Source organism: Oryctolagus cuniculus, chromosome 11 (genome assembly GCF_964237555.1).
Source record: "Oryctolagus cuniculus chromosome 11, mOryCun1.1, whole genome shotgun sequence".
Classification (NCBI taxonomy): domain Eukaryota; kingdom Metazoa; phylum Chordata; class Mammalia; order Lagomorpha; family Leporidae; genus Oryctolagus; species Oryctolagus cuniculus.
This window is the reverse complement of record NC_091442.1, coordinates 66916201-66935840: the sequence shown is the minus strand read 5'-3', so window position 1 is coordinate 66935840 and position 19640 is coordinate 66916201. Positions and strand designations below refer to the sequence as shown.

Here is a 19640-nt window from a genome sequence, read left to right as displayed (position 1 = left end):
TACATATGGGTGCTGGTTCCTGTACCAGCTGCTCCACTTCAGATCTCGCTCCCTGCCAATGGCCTAGGGAAAGCAGCAGAAGACAGCCCAAATACTTGGGCCCCTGTCACCCATGTGGCAGCTCCTAGCTTCAGACTGGTCCAGCCGTGGCCATTGCAGCCATCTAGGGAACGAACCAGAGAATGGACTATCTCTGTCTGTATCTCTCCCTCTATCTCTGTACTCTTTCAAATAAATAAATACATCTTTAAAATACACACACACACACAAACTGGCTTGTGGTGGGAGATGTTAAGCTTCAGTGCTACAAACTCAAGGCCACTCAGATTCCTTTCCCTGCCACTGAGGACAAAGTTCTGTTGTAGATAAGTCAGCCACAGAATGTGGAAAATGAAGATCACGCAGCCATTTGATAAAGATCGATCACCGCCAGGCATTTACGACAGAAAGTGAGATTTAATCACATCACTGTCAGGTGCCAGGGTGAACATACAAGAAAATGAGGCCACAGGCTGTCTACAACGTCTGTACTCACTGGCAAGGCTGACATAAAGACAACACTCCCAACACTCCCATAGATACACACATTGTGTGCATGTTTTCTCTCCTCACACTCTTCAGTGACAACTAACTATTGTGTAATCCATAATTTCACAAACTCAGTCAGCATAACTTAAACATTTACCCCATCAGTGCAAGAGACTGCCCAATTCTGCAATGATAACAATTAATGTGAACCCCTCTCCACCGTCAGGAAAAACAGGTTGAGCAAAACACATACAAATCTTAATATCAGGATCAGTCTCTTGACCAAATGTCCTTTGTATTTTTCTTGTTATTTTGCAAGTAATAAGTGGGTTTTCCTGCAAATCAAGCTATAATTGTTCAAAAATCCACTTGGCCAAGAAAAGATAAAATAGTTCATATGCAAACTATGTTGAAGCAGGACAGTCTAATAAACCTGAAACGCCATTTTATGTCCTTTGTAAATATAGATTTCTTATTACTCAGGTGTATCCCAAAGATATTACATAGTTATCTATGTCATTGCTCTGAAAAAGTAGGACTCTCTTGTATGACAGTTTATGGTAACAGAGTGGACTTTTGAGAAACCTATCATCTTCAAATTCCATCTCAACCACTTATCAGCTGTGCGACCTAAAGGAAATTACTTAACTTTCTAAATCTCAGTGTCCTGATAATATTTGCCTAAAAATTTTCAGCATCGCCATAAAACATAAAAGCAAGAATTTGGTATAAAGCATGTACTCAATGCAAGGGTAAGCTCTGTTATTTTTACTAGCTTTTATTTTAACATTAGTAACAAATTGGTTATCCTAGGATGAATGATTAAATAGAAGGAGGGAAATACGCTCTTCTATTAAAAAAATCAACCTTCCTCTTCTTTTTCCCATCCCAGTGTTAACACTGAGAGACACTATGGATATGGTATAGGATACCATAAAGTCTAAGCAGTTATATCATTTGCGTTAGAAATGAAAATGATCTGGTCATTTTGGTTCATAATCCATACTTAAGATTCTTACTAAACTATTATCTTTGGCAAATTAACAAGAAACAACTATTTTAATAAAAATTTAAAAGTTCTACTCTACAGTGTGTTATGAAGGGAAAAAAAGTCACTTATGCAAAGAATTACAAGCATCGAATCCACAGAGAGGCAAAAGGGAGACTATCTGGACTTTCGCACACATTCTCTCTGAATACATCACTGAAAACCACTCCTGCAATGAAAGTTCAGTTGTTCAGTGTGACAGAGATCTCAACTCTTCAGAGCTCTAATAAAATGCATTTACTGTAAGTTGACTTTAAGGAAAGAAGCAAACACGCTACCACAGGAATCAGACACTTAGTCATAAAATATCTCACCTCTGAATTTCTACAATGGATATGCAACCATTCGGACAAATTTTAACACTGTCTACGTCTCACACAGCACAGTATCACATGATGAGAATGATTCTAATGCAGTTATGGCAACCAAAAAAATTCTCTTCCCTTTCATAGAGTCCCATTACTGAGGTGAGAACTGAACTCGCAAGAAAAGAGGCCAGACAACTCCATGTTTTCTGCAGTGCAAACCCTTGGCTGGAACTAGAGACAACTCACAGATTCACAAATTAAACCAGGTATTATGGGCACACTCTTCTTAAACACATAGGTTGCCAGTCCTTTTGTCAATCAAGTAAACAAATCTAAATAATTACGAGTCTCTAATGACCACCAATGGAATCTACCAAGCATGACCCTGTCCAGCCTGGTATCTCCTCTGTCTCCAGATACCTGCTCCATCCCTTCTCTTCTATTTCTCCATAGATGGAAACTCTATGCTTTTACCATTGTATGTGCTTCACTTCTACTAAAAACAGTAATAACGGGCAGATAAAAAGTAATTGAAAGAAGAAAAAAATAAAAACAAAAGTATCTCTTGATAGAAAGGGGAAAGTAATATTAATTTTATCTGACACTTTTGAATCAATCAAAGTCCATGAAAACTGTCAAGTACTTTTAACACATGCCAACCTTTTGTAAATAGATATCATAGATATGGACACACACACTCTTATTAATTCTCCAGCTATTTCAGACAAATGCCTGGCTCTGGAGAAAATCCTGTTCAAAGCCAGCCTACTCAATCACATCCCTCCTTATTACAGATCATAATGACATCATTATGAGACTCAAACAGAATTCTGCTAAATACACACTAGGTGAAAATGTCTTTCATAAAGAACATGGATAATAGTTTGGGGATAACAAGCAGCAATATAATAAAAGAGGAATCAAAGAGATGGGAATTTTCATTTAATAACTGACGTAAAAATGGAAAATTAAACCATTAGTTTTATATTACTTGAGATTAACCAAACCCTGAAAACTGGTTCATGAAAACAAGCACATCTCTGCCGGCACCGCAGCTCACTAGGCTAATCCTCCACCTTGCAGCGCCGGCACACAGGGTTCTAGTCCCGGTCGGGGCGCCGGATTCTGTTCCGGTTGCCCCTCTTCCAGGCCAGCTCTCTGCTGTGGCCCGGGAGGGCAGTGGAGGATGGCCCAAGTGCTTGGGCCCTGCACCCCATGGGAGACCAGGAGAAGCACCTGGCTCCTGCCATCGGATCAGCGCCGGCCGCGGCGGCCATTGGAGGGTGAACCAACGGCAAAAGGAAGACCTTTCTCTCTGTCTCTCTCTCACTGTCCACTCTGCCTGTCAAAAAATAAAAAAAAAATAAAAAAAAAAAAAAACAAGCACATCTCAAGTTGGAATTTAAAAAATAAAAACACTCTAGGAAGTGACACTTCACACAGAAAATATGATAAAGGAACAAGAAAAGGCAACTTTCACATGCACCCGAAAAGTTGCCCCAGACATTTTATGAAAATGCATCACTTGTGCCTTTCTTGACCATACCTGAACATACTGTTCTGCCGTGCTGCATGTTAACAGAGAATGCAAAAAAAAAAAAGTAGGGAAATGTTAGCAGAATAAAATGCAAAACTATTGCATGGAGAAGTATAAAATTAGTTCACAAGCTCTTATATCTAGTACTTAACATACACTAGTAATTTAACATTCTTTCCATTTCCTTACGCTTTTTGTAAAAACAACTAGTTTTAACTCCATTAACAAGCTGAGCAGTTCTTAGTTATGAGTGGGTTACTCAGAGAAGGAGTTCAGTCATTAAACTATTTTGCTCCTTTCAGACTTCAGAGTAAATTGTAAGGTCCTGTTAACAAGATCTCCTTTTCAAGTCAATCATTTAATTCCCTCATGAGAGCAACACCAAGAACGAGCAAACAGGGACATGCCTTTTAGATGACATCTATTTCATCCTGTTTCAAAAATAAAGAGCCGAGTCATTATTTAACATAAATAAATAAATATTTGGGTAAAAATAATCATTATCAAAGTGAAGTACTATCTCTAATATACAACAGGACTAAAGTTGTAACACTAAACATGAAATACACACTTTAACCAAAAACAGGACGTTGTCTAACTTGTTCATAGTACTGAGTTCTGAAAGCAAAAACATCAGTGTAGAACTTTTCACAATACCCTTCTCCGAAATGCTTGGGACCAGAAATGTTTCTAATTTCAAAGTTTTCACTTCTTGAAATATTTGCATAGATTTTTACCAGTTGAGCATCCCTACTCGGAAAATCCCATATCCAAACTATCCAAAAATTCCAAACATTTTGAGCATTATGTCATCATTCGAAAAGTTTTGCGTTCAGAAACATTTTGGATTTTTGGACCTGGGATGCTCAGTCTGTATTCAAAAACACAGTACTGCCTCAGCTTCACCAACGTTCCAGTCGTATGTGGCCCAAGGACTAATGCGCAGCCATACTTACTTCTCTTCTGCGACACGGCCTGCAAGCAAGCAGTCACAATATCACAGTTCCTCTGTACTTTGTGCAGAAGCCTGTCTCTCTGCTTCAGCTGCCGAAGTAACTTCGCTGACTGTACACCGACTCTGAGCGTGAGCTCTTGAAGGATAATCCTCAGCTCACTGGTGTCTATCAGCAAACGAAAATAAGACAGTAAGTACTTTGAAAGAATACGAGGGCATTTTAAGAAATTTATGGAACGTATTTTGAAATCCATGCAGTTTTTGCACAATACACATTTCCATTAACTTTTTGAAAATCTCTATACACATGGATTTCAAAAATTTTGTACTCAATCATCTTTTTAAAAATAATTATTTATTTTATTTGAGAAGAATAAAAAGAAAACTCCCATCTGCTGGTTTACTTCGAAAATGCCCACAACAGCTAGGGCTGTATCAGGCTAAAACCAGGAGTTGGAAACTCAGTTCAAGTCTCCCACATGGGTAGCAGGGGTTCAACTACTGGAGCCATCACTTGCTGCCTCCCAGGCTGCACATTAGCAGGAATCTGCAATCTAGAGCAGAAACAGGACTCATGCACTCTGATGAGAGACATAGCAACCTAAAGCTGAAGCTGGATTAATCCAAAGCCAGGAGCTTCTTCCCAGTCTCCCATGCAGGTAGGTGCCCAAGCCCAAGGACTGGATCAGAAGTGGAGCAGTAGGGACTCAAACCGGTGCCCTTATGGGATGCCAGCACTGCAGGCAGCAGCTTTACCCTCTATGCCACAACACCAGCCCCTTGTGTGTGGTTTAGATCAGTCATTTTTAAAGGAATCTGGAGAAACTACAGAGAATCAGAAGAAAGCAAAAGCCATGTCCAAAGAGTAATAGCCTGATGAGTGTAGCCAAGAGTTGCAGGGAATGATGTAATATTCATATGTGACCATACCGTGCAAAATGCATTTGACCTTGAGTTAAAAAGAACAGTTTTTAGATCTGCCAACTATTAAATGATCTTAGGCATGGTAGTGCTCCAAGTCTCAAGTTGTGCCCAGCACACAAGATAATGCTGAGAAACCAAAGCACACAGTCTTTACAATGATTATTATAAATACCACCTAAAGGAAGAATAAGGAATTACCCAGAAAAAAGGGCCAGTGCTTCCTCTCTAAGTTCAAACCTTGTGGGATATAAGGAGAACCAAGGGCACCCTGAGGTTAAAAGAAAACCTTTGGGTTCTAAGGATGATCAAATATAACACAAGCTGCAAGAGGAGACCTGAGGCTCCTCACTCCCAGGCTCCTTCAGATAAAGCAAATATCTTTCTTTGAATGTTCAAGTAATTTTCTTTATAGAAATAAAAGGGGTAGTTGCCGGTGCTGTGGCGCAACAGGTTAATGCCCTGGCCTGAAGCGCCAGCATGCCATATGGTCACCGGTTCAAGACCCGGCTGCTCCACTTCCTGTCCAGCTCTCTGCTGTGGCCTGGGAAATCAGTAGAAGATGGCACAAGTCCTTGGGCCCCTTACCCGTGTGGGAGACCCAGAGGAGGCTCCTGGCTCCTGGCTTCAGATCGGCACAGCTCCGGCCATTGTGGCCAATTGGGGAGTGAACCATCGGATGGAAGACACCTCCCTCCCTCCCTCCTTCCCTCCCTCTCTCTCTCTCTGACTTTCAAGTAAAATAAATTTTTTTAAAAAAAGAGAGAAATAAAAGAAGTAGGAATTGCCTGGCATTTTAATTATGCTTTTGTTCCACCAAAGAGTTTTTACATTATCTTATTTTCAGTGACTCTTAAGGTACCTGTAACTCTCGGAATCATATGCATTGCTTAATATGAGAAAATATTTTGGAGTGTGGAAATGTCTCCTACAGCAGTGTCTGTGGGTTTATAAGCATTGTGGGGACAGAAACAGGTCTCTTTCATTTCTGTATGTCCTGTGGCATTGGCCAAAGCCCCTGCCACAGTGTCTACTGATTGAGGGAAAATGAGGAGAATCAACTGATGACCTAAGACCAATGTTCATTCTAAGGAATCCCAGGATATATAATAAAAATACGTAACATTGAGCACTTTACACACATTAACATATATAATTCCCTCCACAGTTCTCTGAGGTAGGAATAATTACTACCCCTATGTATAGCCACAGAGAGGTTAAACTGCTTGTGCATGATCCCACAGCTAGTGAGGAAGAGTGGCAGTTATCAGCCCAGGAGCATGACCCCAAAGTTCCTGCCCTTAACCATGGATACACCAAAAAGACGGTCCAGATTTGATTTCTGAAGAAACCAGCCTCACCTACACAAAGGAGCTGCACACGGTAAACATCTAAATAGGGGTGCTGTTGGTGCTACAGTAAAATCCCTGACAGTGAGAGGACAGAAGTCATGTACAGGCTACCTGCAATAAAGAAGACTCTTCAGCAATGCAGACTAGCAATGTTAGAGGGGGTTGTTCTGACCCTGAAAATCAAAGAACCTAATAAACAGCGTCATGTAGGCAGACTACTGTATCCATCACCTGATTCTTTAACCAGAGCACTCTGATGATGTTTATCAACAAAGAGGTGTGTTGTGGATGTGTGAACAGGGCTATTCTAACACAGCAGCTTGTTCATCCCCGTAGGGTTTATGAACAAGGAAAGAAAGGGTTAGCAGGCAACTAGCTGTGCAACAAGACTTGGGCAAAACAGACTCTTACAGGGCTCACGAATGATTAATAGAGTGAGCGGTCACTCAGATGAAATCCATGTGCAGAGCTATAGTGCTACCTTTTTTTTTTATCCCTAACTCCATCATTAGCTACTTCTTCATCCTATCTTTTTTTTTTTAAGATTTATTTATTTATTTCAAAGGTAGAACTAGAAAGAGAGAGAGGAAGGGAGGGAGGGAGAGAAAGAATCTTCCATCCACTGGTTCACTCCCCAAATGGCCTCAATGACCAGTGCTGGGCCAATCTGAACCCAGGAGCTTCATCCAGGTCTCCCACGTAGGTACAGGGGCCCGAGCACTTGGGCCATCTTCCACTGTTTCCCCGGGTGCATTAGGAGGGAGCTGGATCAAAAGTGGAGCAGCTGGGACTCAAACTGGTGCACACATGGGATGCTGGAGACACAGGCATTGGCTTTACCCACTATACCACAGGGCTCGCCTCCGTGACCTTCTTTAAACTTTAGCTTACCAATTTTCCTCTTACAAAAGGAAAGTTCTAATCTCCCAAACCCCTTAAACAAAAGTGAATTGTGTGGTAAAAAGAGCACCAAATCACAACTCTTAAAAATTGATTGTTTATTATTAGAGTCTGACATACCTATGACCCCATGGAACTTTTGACAGAAACACTTGGAGAACAGCCAAATAACCGTATACAACGAAATGGCCAAATAGTGAGGCCAGTGTTGTGGGGTAGCAGGTTAAAGTCTCCACCTGCAGAGTCCCCATCCCATACAGGCCCAAGTCCAAGTCCCTGCTGCTCCACTTCTGATCCAGCTCCCTGTTAATGCCCCTAGGAAAGCAGAAATGGCCTCAGTCTTTGGACCCCTGCACCCAAGACGGAGACCCGGAAGAAGTTCCTGGCTCCCAGCTTCAGTCTGGCCTAGCCCTGGCCATTGCAGCCATTTGGGGAATGAACCAGCAAATGGAAGTTCACTCACTTTCTCTCTCTCTCTCCTTCTGTCTGAAACTCTGCCTTTCAAATAAACAAAATAAATCTTTAGCAAAATAAATAAATAATCAATCAGGCACAACTCCAGTCATGGTCCCACACCCTGGGAGGAAGGTGGAAGCCATTTAGAACAATCAACTGGGAAAAAAAATTCCTCTCTATGAAGTCGGAAGAGGAAGTTGAAAGCTGTTTTCATAGATCTGAGAAAGCAGACGATGTATTATTCTTCTGGTGTGTGTGTTTTCCTTTCCTGGAGCCAGCTGGACTGATGGAAGACCACGGTGCAGTACTCTCTCTCTCTTCCCTCCCCTCGTGTTGTAGCACAAGGACCTTACTTTCAAGAAACCTGCGGTGCCTGCGTGTCTGTTTTCCACAGCTGACTTCATTTTACACACGGAGCTCCTGATCCGTGCATACAAACGACAACTGAAATACCTGTTAGCGCCTGAAAAGGGTAGCTGTTACCAACGGGTGAGGAAAATCTCTCGGTGATAATGGACAGGAGCATCAGCAAACGCCAAACTAACCTCTCCCCCTCTGAAAGCCAAGGCGGTTCTCGGATCGACCTCTCCCTGCCCGCTGAAGGAACCAGCAGGAGCCAAGGCGCTCGGGCTCTCGGCTAAGCCGACACCAGGAAGAAAAGATGCGAACCGAACAGCCGGTGAGCTGCTCGGAACCCTGCGTGCTGGCAGAAACCGCGTTCACACTCTCGGCTTTGAAACCGCACGAACGAATTATTCGGCCTCACTAGTTAAACACTATCCAGGAGGCGTGGCCAGCAAGGCGGACTTGGGAGGGAAAAAAATAAAAGCCTGCTCTCCGGGCGCCCTGTAGGTAGATCAGAAACTCCAAACCTGTCCTAACAGCTGTGCAGGTCTTGGGCCTCCGCACCACGCCAGCCCCTGGCCTCACCCACCCGAGAAGGGGTGAGCCGGGCGGGGGCATTAGGGACTGGGTGCGCTCATGAACCTGTGAGAGTGCGTGGCCTCTCAGGCCCGGCGCGCGCAAGGTGAGCGCCGGGGCGCGGGCACACGGGGCGGGGACCCCCTCCCCGGGCCTCACCTTTCTGCTGCAGGTACCGCCTCTGGTGCTGCTGGCTCGGCCGCTCCTGCAGCTCCTGCAGCACGCGGGAGTCACAGGCGGCCCCGCGGCAGCCCAAGAACACGTCGGAGCCCGAGGCCTCGGTGGAGCTGTCGAGGCTGTCGCGACGCGGCCGCCGGGCCCCGGGCCCCGGGCCCGAGCCCGCCGCCTCCTCCTCTTCCGTGCAGCTGTAGAGTTCGGTGAGCAGCCCGCTCACCAGGGACGCCGTGCGGCTCGTGCGGCCCCCGATCTCCGGCTCCTCCTCGCCCTCCCACGAGTCGCGGGAGCCCCTCAGCCGCTCGGCCGCCCCCTGTCGAGGTGGAGCTTCGGCCACTCCGGGGACAGATCCCCGCTCTGCCTCTTCCAGCCCCGCTTCGCCGCAGTCGCCGCGGTGCAACTCGAGCTCCGCGCGCGCCGTCCGGCCCCCGCCCGCGGGCAGCACCTCCATGGCCCCCGCGCGCCGCCGCCGCTCTGTCCGCCTAGCCCCGCCGGCCAGTTCCGGGAGGAGGCGCGGCCTCAGCCGGGCCGGGGGAGCCTGCGGCAGGGCGCGGCGCCAACAGGCTCCGGACTTGCCGGATCTTCACCTAAGCCGCTGCGCTGGGCGCCCGGCCGGGAGAGCACGGGGATGGCCACGTCGCCGCGCTACCTGGGCACACCTGCTGCCGGCTAGGCCGGACTTGGCCCGGGAGCGCTCTCGGATGCAGGAGAAGGACGCGGCCAGAACGCGCTCGGGATGAACCCGTCAGCCCGGAGGGGGAGGGCGCTCCCGCCGCTGCCACCTTCACCTGTGAAGCACGTGATTGAACCCAAAAGGAGGGCAACCCTGGCATCCTGTTCCACCACCAGCTAGAAACAAAGCCAGTAAACTGGCCGAGACCAGGAGTCCCTTCTTTTCACACGCGGGGCACTTTGCCCGGCCCTTCTCACCTTCCCACTTGGTCTGGGCGCCCGGGCTTAGCTTCCCACAATGAGCTTTCTAGCGCGCTGAGCACCTGGCACAGGTTTGGGAGCTAAATGCGCGGTGCACTTTATTCCTGCAGTAAACACAGTGCCAGATTAAGACCAGCTCGTTCCCTGACACTACACAAAACGCCGAGTGTTCTTGAGACCAACCCAAGTAATAAATTGATGGAGCTGGCTTTGATGGTAAAACCAAAGGTTCGCCAGACCCTGAGAGATACATCTTTACCCTGCACCCCAGCAGAACTTTGAGGGGCCCCCAGAAGACGGTTTTGTGGATTTAATAATAACTGTCTACACTTCTAGTGCTTTTTGCTCTCCAGACGCTGTTCTTAGTGGTTTGCATGAGGTATGCATTTAGTCCTCACTTTACAGAGCAGGTAAGCGCTGTTTTATTCTCGCTTTTTGGATGAAGGAGCTGAGGCACAGAGAGATGAAATAATGTGTTCGATTAGAGAATAAAGGGAACTTTTCTCTAAAAGGTGTCTGGTTTTCACGGTGTACGAATGCATTTCAGTGTAATGCCATAAAACCCACCACCTGTGCTTCTCCAGGAGGCAACAGTGCACCTGGGACCACAGTTGTGCTCGCTGTTTGTTCACACATTTTATGTATTTATTTTTTAGGGTGCATTTACTTGAAAGAGCAACAAAGAGGATCTTCCATCCACTGGGTCACTCCCCAAATGGCCTCAACAGCTGTGGGCCAGGCCAAACCCAGGAGCCAGGGACTCCATTCTGCTCTCCCACATAGGTGGCAAGGGCCCAGATACCTGGGCCATCATCCACTGCTTTCCCAGGTGCATTAGCAAAAAGCTGGATTGGAGGCGGAGTAGCAGGGACTCAAACTAGCACTCCAGGTGTAGCAAACAGCAGCTTAACCTGCTGGGCCACAACACTGGTCCCCACTTTTTCTTTTCTTTTTTTTTTTTTTTCAGATTTATTTTATTTATTTGCAAGTCAGAGTTACAAAGAGAGGTAGAGATAGAGAGAGGTACCCCATCTGCTGGTTCACTCCCCAGATAGCTGCAACAGCCAGAGCTGTGCCGATCCGAAGTCAGGAGCCAGGAGCCTCCTCCAGGTCTCCCACGTGGGTGCAGGGGCCCAAAGGCTCGGGCCATCCTCTACTGCTTTCCCAGGCCATGGCAGAAAGCTGGAGTGGAAGTGGAGCAGCACCGACCTCCCCACTTTTTATTTTCTAAGGCACTTTCTTAAGAGCGCCTGACCCTGAAGTGAAAACCTAGTGTCCCTTGACACCACCACAATAAAGAGGACCTTATCTGAATCTGGAGTTAATACAAACAAAAGTATTATGACTTTTCCCATAGGTATCCAGAATTTAAAACTATACTGGAAAATTCTTTCAGGTTTTAAACTGCATGAATGACTACAACTACCTTTTAGTGTTAAATGTATGAAAGAGTAGAATTATGTACTGTGTTGCTGTTGTGTGTCTTTTGACTTTTCTCCCCCTATTGTTCATGGCATTGAATGAGTACTGAGAGACTTTCTTCAAACACCAAACTTTGCAACAAGCAAGACTTTCAGAGGGCAAACTTGGAAACTGGATCTCTTTTCTTAGTTAACTTCCCAGCCTTTCCTATCTCCATCCACTAAGAAAAGATGTGGTAGCTTCTAATGCTCAGCACTGTTCTCTTTTAGGGTATCTTTACCAGGAACTGTAGATAAACCCAAAGTGGGCGAAGAGGTGAAGAAAGAGGCCCAGAAGACAATAGGCCATTGACATTCAACATGCCTAAATCCATCAGAACCTCAGAAGGACTTACCATTCTCCATCACTGCCAAATCACCGTAAGAGGGAAATTTGGCAAACTAGAGACTAACAAGGAAGGCTCATAGGAATGATCTTCTCCAGGTATCCACATAACTCTTCTCTCACCAAGTCAAGTCTCTGCTTTAATGTCTGAGGAACCTCCCAATCAGCCTCTTTGAAATTGTACCTCCCCACCCGCACTGTTCCCTTATTTCCCTTCCTTGTTCTCTTTTTCCCTCAACACTCACCATCTTCTAACACACACAGTCTACTGATTTATTATCTTTCTTCTGCCATGAAAATGTAAGCTTCTGAGGGCAGGAATGGTTGTCTATTTTGCTCATGGATATACACCTCCCACCTGGAACAGTCCTTGGCTCATTACAGGTGCTCAAAAACTGTTGAATGAAATTAATTGAATCAACACACGAAAACTAGAGAAAAGACCACCAAATGATCTGCTTCCCTAAGAAAAGTGAGTTGCAAAAAAGAAAACAGGGGTGGCGTTTAACCTAGCAGTTAAGACACCTTCATCCCCTATTTGAGTACCTGGTTTTGATTCCCAGCTCTGGCTCCTGACTCCAGCTTCCTGCTAATGTAGACCCCAGGAAGCAGCAGTGATGACTCAAGTAATTGGATTCCTGTCAACCACATGGGAAACCTGAATTAAATTTCCTGCTCCTGACTCCAGCCCCAGGCCTCTCAAATAAATAAATGATTGTTTAAAAGGAAGAGGGGCCAGCATTGTGGCTCAGCAAGTTAGGCCACAGCCTGCGATGCCAGCATCCCATATGAGCACCAATTCAAGTCCTGGTCTCTCCACTTTCCGATCCAGCTCCCTGCTAATGCTCCAGGGAAAGCATCGGACAGCCCAAGTACTTGGGCCTCTGCAGCCATGTGGGAGATCTGGATTGAGTTTCAGCCTCCTGGCTTACTGGCCCAGCCCCACCCCCTACAGCCCTTCGGGGAGTGAACCAACAGATGGAATCTTTCTCTCCTTCTCTCTCCTTCCTTCCCTCCCCCGCTGTCTCTGTAACTCTCTTTCAAATAAATATTTAAAAAAAAAAAAAAGAAATTGAGTTCCATTGGCCAGGATCTTAGAAGTGTCATTGACAAAGAGCTGTGCCTTTGCCACACAACACTGCAGGTGACTGGAAGGCCTGGGCAGGTTCTCTGGAGTTCCCAATGTAAGAGAGCACACCTGGTCTAACAAAACATGACTATCAGATTGGTCATGATAAAGAAAAATGGCTAAAATAAAATTTATTAAGAGTAATTATGCTGTCCATAATAATTGTTTTAATTTGGACATTTAGTTTTAGTACCTAAATAATTATACTAATAATTTCATACCAAATACAACTCAGAGACAGGGTCCAATACTGCATAATAATTACAAGAAGCTAACAAGCATCTGTCTCTGACCACAATTTACTAGAACACAATTTGTGTAAATCTAGTGTATAGTCTACAGACATGACCATTTGAATTTTTCCCAAACCTGCAACAAAATCTTGCAAATAACCTTCTGACACCCATCATTTAAAACTACTGTAGGCCGGCGCCGCTGCTCACTAGGCTAATCCTCCGCCTCGCAGCGCCTGCACACTGAGTTCTAGTCCCGGTCGGGGCGCCGGGTTCTGTACCAGTTGCCCCTCTTCCAGGCCAGCTCTCTGCTGTGGCCCGGGAGTACAGTGGAGGATGGCCCAAGTACTTGGGCCCTGCACCCCATGGGAGACCAGGAAAAGCACCTGGCTCCTGCCTTAGGATCAGCGTGGTGTGCCGGCCGCAGCACGCCAGCCGTGGCGGCCATTGGAGGGTGAACCAAAGGCAAAGGAAGACCTTTCTCTCTCTCTCTCTCTCTCACTGTCCACTCTGCCTTTCAAAAAAAAAAAAACTGTAACAAGGAGGAAGGGTGGGTGGGAAGTATCGCTGTGTTCCTAAATCTGTATAGGTGAAATACATGAGATTTGTATACCTTAAATAAAAATTTTTTAAATGTACTTTAACGAGACTCTCAACATTCTAATGATTTGTAACTTTTTAAAATGAGCAGAAACCTGAAGACTGAGTTGCTTTGATGAAAGCTCTGGTTATTCTTGGCATGGAAGCTTTCTAAAACCTAGCAGCTAACCTTTAACTCTAATCTTCCAGGGATTACTCATTCCTGCAGTCACAAGAGAAATGCGAAAGGTCATTGCTGGGTCTCAGCTTGTCCTCATGGCAACTCGATTTTGCTCTTTGATTTTGCTGTTTGCAATTTACTTATATGTTTGGAATACAACACGTTCTGTGTTTTCAGTTTCATGAGTATGTATGAAGAAGATTCTTAAATCTGTCAATCAAAAATTGGGATGAGCAATACAAAGGGGATTTTAGAATGTTTTTAAAACCCATCAAACCTTGGACAGATCTTAGGAAATTCAGATCATTACATAGTAATCATCAAGAAGAGTTATCAATGTTGAGTAGTCATAAACTTTGATGCTTGTAGGAACTTGAGGCCTCTACTTTGACTACTACTTATTTAATGCTATTACACTAAATTTCAAAGTGACATCTAACCTTTCCTTTGCAATAGTAGAAAGGCTGTGATTGTTCAATGTGTATTCACTGAAAATTAAATCTCTGATCTCTTGATAAAGTGATCATTAAAGTATAAATGATTTTGAAAGCATTAAAATGACATGTTTTAAGATGAAACGCTGTGCCTTTGATACCAGCACTTGCGTAGCCACTGACAAAGGCTGACTGACATCAATGAGTTAATCCATTTGTCTAATTGGCCATTTAGTGCCTCTTGCACAGTGGGTGCTCCCCAGTGAGCACGGGCATGTGACACAGATCTTCACACTTTGTCTATTCCTATGTGTCCAGCCATGTTTCACTCTCCCAGGCCTCCCTGCCTGCAGCCTCCCAACCTTTTTCTTTCCATGCTTGTGACCAGCCAGCTGAGGGCTGCCTATGTGTGTGTGTGTTGGGGTGGTGGTGTATTTTTTCTAACTTCAGCCCACTTCTCCTTCCATTCAAATTGACTGGTCAGGTGCACCACTCAATGTTCTACCTATTAGGATGCTTTATTCACATCACTGTCATTCAAGGCCAATGCTGAGTAAAGCTGTAATATAACTACTGTCCATTTCTATCTAGCATCCACATTTGAATATTCTATCATAAACCAAGCTCAGGCATTTCCTCCTGATTCAGTTGGTCATGCAGGACTCTAGGTGTAAGCTGAGAAAGGGGCACTGGTGTGACCTTGATGAGTCACAACTCTATGATGTGGTGGATCCAAAAGGAACCAGCTTGGGAATCACAGTCACTTAGTGCTTCCTGGTTAAGAGTTTCACTGCAGAGCAGGCATTGTGGTATAGAAGGTTGAGCCACCACTTGGGTTACCGCAACCCATATTGAATTGCCAGTCCCAGTTCCAGTCCCAGCTCCTCTGCTTCCAATGCAGCTTCATGCTAGTGCACCTGGGAAGGCAGCAGAAGATGGCGTGTGTGTTTGGGTTCCTGCCATCCATGTGGAAGACTTAGATGGAGTTCCTGGTTTTGGCTTGCCCCAGCCCTGATTGTTGTGGTCATTTGGGGAGTGAACCAGCAGGTGGAAGATCTCCCCCCCTACCTCTGCCACTCTGCCTTTTGACAAAAATAAGTCTTTAATAATAGTAACAGTTCCATCTCTTCTAGAGTTTAAGACATTAGGAGCTATTTTTCCCAGTATGTAATTTCTTCTATAGATGACTTGACACTGTTCTACAACCCTATGGGACTGCCTTGTGATTTTCCTACTGGGACTTGTCCCGTAACGACACATGGAATGCCATAGGGACTGCCAGACTGTATGGCGCAAGCAAAGGGGCTACTTGTTCCACAGGTTGGATCTGGGGTCAGGACAGCTCTCCTGTGCATGCAATCTCTGCACAGATCTCTACATGAGATCTCTTCCACCTCATAAGGTCCCCAGCACTAGGCTTAATGCTCATTGTCACCATGTTGAAATTATTAACAATTCTCTGTCTTAATTTTATGTGGGGAGCAACTTAGACTAAGTTACTGGAATTAAGACTTATTCTATGCATCTGCTCTCCCACAATATGGCGCTGAGGGAGCAAACAACCTCTACGCAGCTGCCTCATCAGTTTGACTGATAAGCTGCAGGAGCTGATCCTGCTCCTGATTGGAGGAGAGCAGCGTACTCGGCGTGTGGGTAGCAGAGTTGGGATTGGTGGAGGAGGACTATAAAGGAGGAGAGAGACAACATGCATCAGGAACATCTGAGGAACCCCTGAGAGCCAGCCGGCGGTGTGCCGCTCCTCCGCGGAAGCGGGGAAAGCAGCGGGGGGTGCCGCCCCCTCCACGGAGGTGGAGGGGCCGGCAGCTAACCCGGGATGGCGTCGTTCCTCCACGAGTGAGGGAACGAATGGCAACTAACCCGGGAAGGGCCAGGCAGAAAGAACAGCGCAGGGTCTGGTGTCATTCCTCCGTGAATGGGGGAGCAACAATTTTATTTTTTAAATTTGTTTGAAAGGTAGAGTTACAGAGAGGCAGAGGGAAGGAGAGAGGGAGAATGAGGTCTTCCATCCACTGGTTCACTCTCCAAAATGTCTGCAACAGCCAGAGCTGGGCCAGTCCAAAGACAGGAGCTTCTTCCGGGTCTTCCATGTGGTTGCAGGGGCCCAAGGACTTGGGCCATCTTCTGCTGCTTTCCCAGGCCATAGCAGAGAGAGCTATGGATCAGAAGTGGAGCAGCCAGGACTTGAACAGGTGCCCATATGGGATACCAGCACTGCAGCTGGTGGCTTTACCCAGTGCAGCACAGCACTGGCCCCAACAATTCTATCTTTAAACTTGTATTTTGTAAGTGAGGTTAAGTGGAACACATGCATGAGCAACAGAGATAAGTCAGGCCAGGAGGTATAGCAGGCAGTGCCAGGCACCAAGCAGTTGTCATAAATGTATACCTCAGAGCCCCAGTGACAGCAGTGAAAGCGTGGAGAAGCAGCAGCAGTGGTGGCAATGGTGACAGCAGCAGGACAGAAAAAGGGCTTTGCACAGGGCCAGTGCTAGGACCTGCTGTGAGAGTCTAGCATTTCTAGCTATTCCCCAAATCCCATCTCTGCAGCACTGGCACAAATAATAACCCGTAGGTCCAAGGGCTGGGATAGGAACAGGCAGAGCTCAGGCAGTATGTATTGTCAGTAAATCATTACAAAGTAAGAACACACATGGACATTGTAATGAAGCATAGCACATACCTATTAGAATTCTTCCAGAATTTCAGAATCTCTGATTCTAAAGAAATTCCACAGCATCCATAGCCTTTGAAATGCAAACCTAAAGCTGGTCACAGTAGACACAATACTATCTGTATCTGAAGCTTCAGGAAAACTTTTGATTTTTCCTTGTAACTGAAGACACCATTATAGAATGCACATTGAATTATATAAAAGCTTGAAGTCACTTGTGGTTTTTCGAATGACCTTCACAAGTTACAGCAAGTGCCAGAGGAAACATTACAATGAAACTGTTACTCCATAGCCTTGGCAGCTCATGTCAAGAGCCTCGGGTGATCACTGACGTCATAAATAAGAGTGTCAATTGTTAAATCAACAACAGGAGTCACTGTGCACTTGCTCCCCATGCTGGACCTCCACCCTTAATGAGTTGTACTTAATGGCAAAATTTGTCTTCAAACTGTACTTTATTCTTTGTGTGTCTGTGTGGGTGCAAATAGTTGAAATCTCTCCTTAGTAAAGAGTTGATCTTCTGTATAAAGTCAATTGGAAAATGGAACAGGAGAGGGAGTGGGAGGTGGGATGGGAGTGCGGGTGGGAGGGCGAGTATGGGGGGAAGAAACAGTATATCCCTAAAAGCTTACATCTGAAATTTTGTATTCATTGAATAAAAACCTTCAAAAAATAAAACAATGAAACTGTTACACCAGCTACTATTTCACAACTGCAAAAATAATTTATAATTTACATTTAACAATAAATTAAAGGGATGTTGTCTGGTGAGCAGAGAGTGGCTGCTGCCACTGTCACTTCCACCATGGTGACTTCCAAATGGATGACCTCCCAGAAGAAACGATCGCCCATTAGTAGTATATCTAGATGATATTGAAAACTGAAACACTTTGAAAATAGGTGTGAAACAAGGACTTAGGTATCAGCTGGCTCCAAATATCAAGGCCATCTTTGTCCACCAACCTGTCTGACATGTTAGGACCCATGCCAGTAAGGACAAATGTTTTCACAGATGTTGATACACACAGACCCCGAGAGCACTGGGACTGTGAGTCACATGTGGTGGAATGCGGAAGTCAAGTTGACTACCAGCAGGCTCAAAAATGAGGCCAGGGTAAATACAGAGAAGTATCTGAAGCCATCAGCATTGCAAACAATGAAAAAACTGTTGTTAAAATTCTCAAGCCAGTAAAAAAAGAAGAAAATTAAGTGTGAAATAGATTTTGGAGAATTTGAGAGGAGGACCCAACATCATTACACTGGCAAACACCATCAAAGACTCTGTCACAAACCTCTCCTTGTGTTGTTTTTGTAAACAACACAGACTTCAAGCAACTGTACCAGACTTTAACAGACTGAGATTCTGAAGGCCCTGGATTACTGCCACAGCATGGAAATTATGCACAGAGATGTGAAGCCGCAGAATGTCACCACTGATCATGAACACAGAAAGCTACAACCAACAGATTGGAGTTTGGCTCAGTTTTACTGGCCAAGAATATAACATCCGAGTTACTTTTCCAAACTTCAAAGGGCCTGAGCTACTAGGAGACTATCGGATGTATGATTATAGTTTGGATACATAGAGCTTAGGTTGTATGCTGACAAGTATGATCTGGAAGGAGCCATTTTTTCCACGGACATGACTGTTATGATCAGTTGGTAAGGATAACCAAGGTTCTGGGGGCAGAAGATTTGTAGGACTATATTGACAATATTGATTAATCCATATTTCTGTATCTTGGGCACTCTTGTATATGATGAGAACGCTTTGTCCACAGTGAAAACCACCACCTCGTCAGCCCTGAGGCCTTAGATTTCCTGGACAAGCTGCTGCTATATGAGCACCCGTCAGAACTCACTGCAAGGGCGGCCATGGAACACTCCTATTTCTATATTGGTTTGGTCCAATGCCAGCCATTGAGGGCATATAAAAAGTGAACTAGCAGATGGAGGCAAGCTCTTCTTTCTCTCTACTTCTCAAATAAAAGTTAAATACATATATACATATTATTTTATAAAATTACTTTTTAGAACAAAAGAACACATAAGAAAAATTAATGTGTACTGCTTTTTTATAATCACATAATTACCTTTACCAAAGCATTTTTTGTCTAGAGTCACTTACTTTCAGCCTAAAGAGCTTCTAGTATTTCTGGTAAGGAAACTCTGCTAGCAACAAATTATTCTCATTTTTGCTTGTCAATGTTTTTAGCTTGCCTTCATTTTTTAGAAAAATATTTATTTATCTATTTAAAAGGCAGAGAGAGAGAGAGCCTCCATCTGTTTGCTCCCCAAATAGCTTAACCCCCTGTACCATAACATCAGCCCCCTGCCTTCATTTTTAAAGGATACTTTATTAAATATAGGATTCTTGTTTTGATAATTTTTGAACACTGTGTCATTTTGCTTTCTTCTGGCTTTCATTCATTAATTTTTTTTTTTAGGAAAAAAGATTTATTTGTTTAAAAGAAGGAGAGGGAGAGGGAGCAGGAGCGGGAGGGAGGGGGGAGAGAGAGAGAGAGAGAGAGGGACCCCAAATGGCCCCAATGG

At 44.9% G+C, this 19640-nt stretch overlaps 1 protein-coding gene and 1 pseudogene across 2 annotated transcripts in view; one reads left to right on the top strand and one right to left on the bottom strand.

Moving 5' to 3' along the window:
* The window catches only part of TBC1D30 (TBC1 domain family member 30), a 107107-nt gene extending 97514 nt beyond the window's left edge, over positions 1 to 9593 (bottom strand). The window contains exons 1-2 of one of the 2 annotated variants that reach the window (XM_017341953.3): positions 9086 to 9593; positions 4378 to 4542 (exon numbers count right to left, since the gene is read on the bottom strand). In XM_017341953.3, the coding sequence (XP_017197442.2) occupies positions 4378 to 4542; positions 9086 to 9551 (631 nt within the window). In that variant the 5' untranslated portion in view covers positions 9552 to 9593. The remainder of the gene's footprint in view (positions 1 to 4377; positions 4543 to 9085) is intronic. The other variant, XM_017341952.3, reaches the window with a different exon arrangement.
* An 8466-nt stretch (positions 9594 to 18059) lies between these two features.
* On the top strand, positions 18060 to 19109 carry LOC100346444 (casein kinase II subunit alpha pseudogene; annotated as a pseudogene).
* The last annotated feature ends 531 nt before the right edge of the window (positions 19110 to 19640 follow it).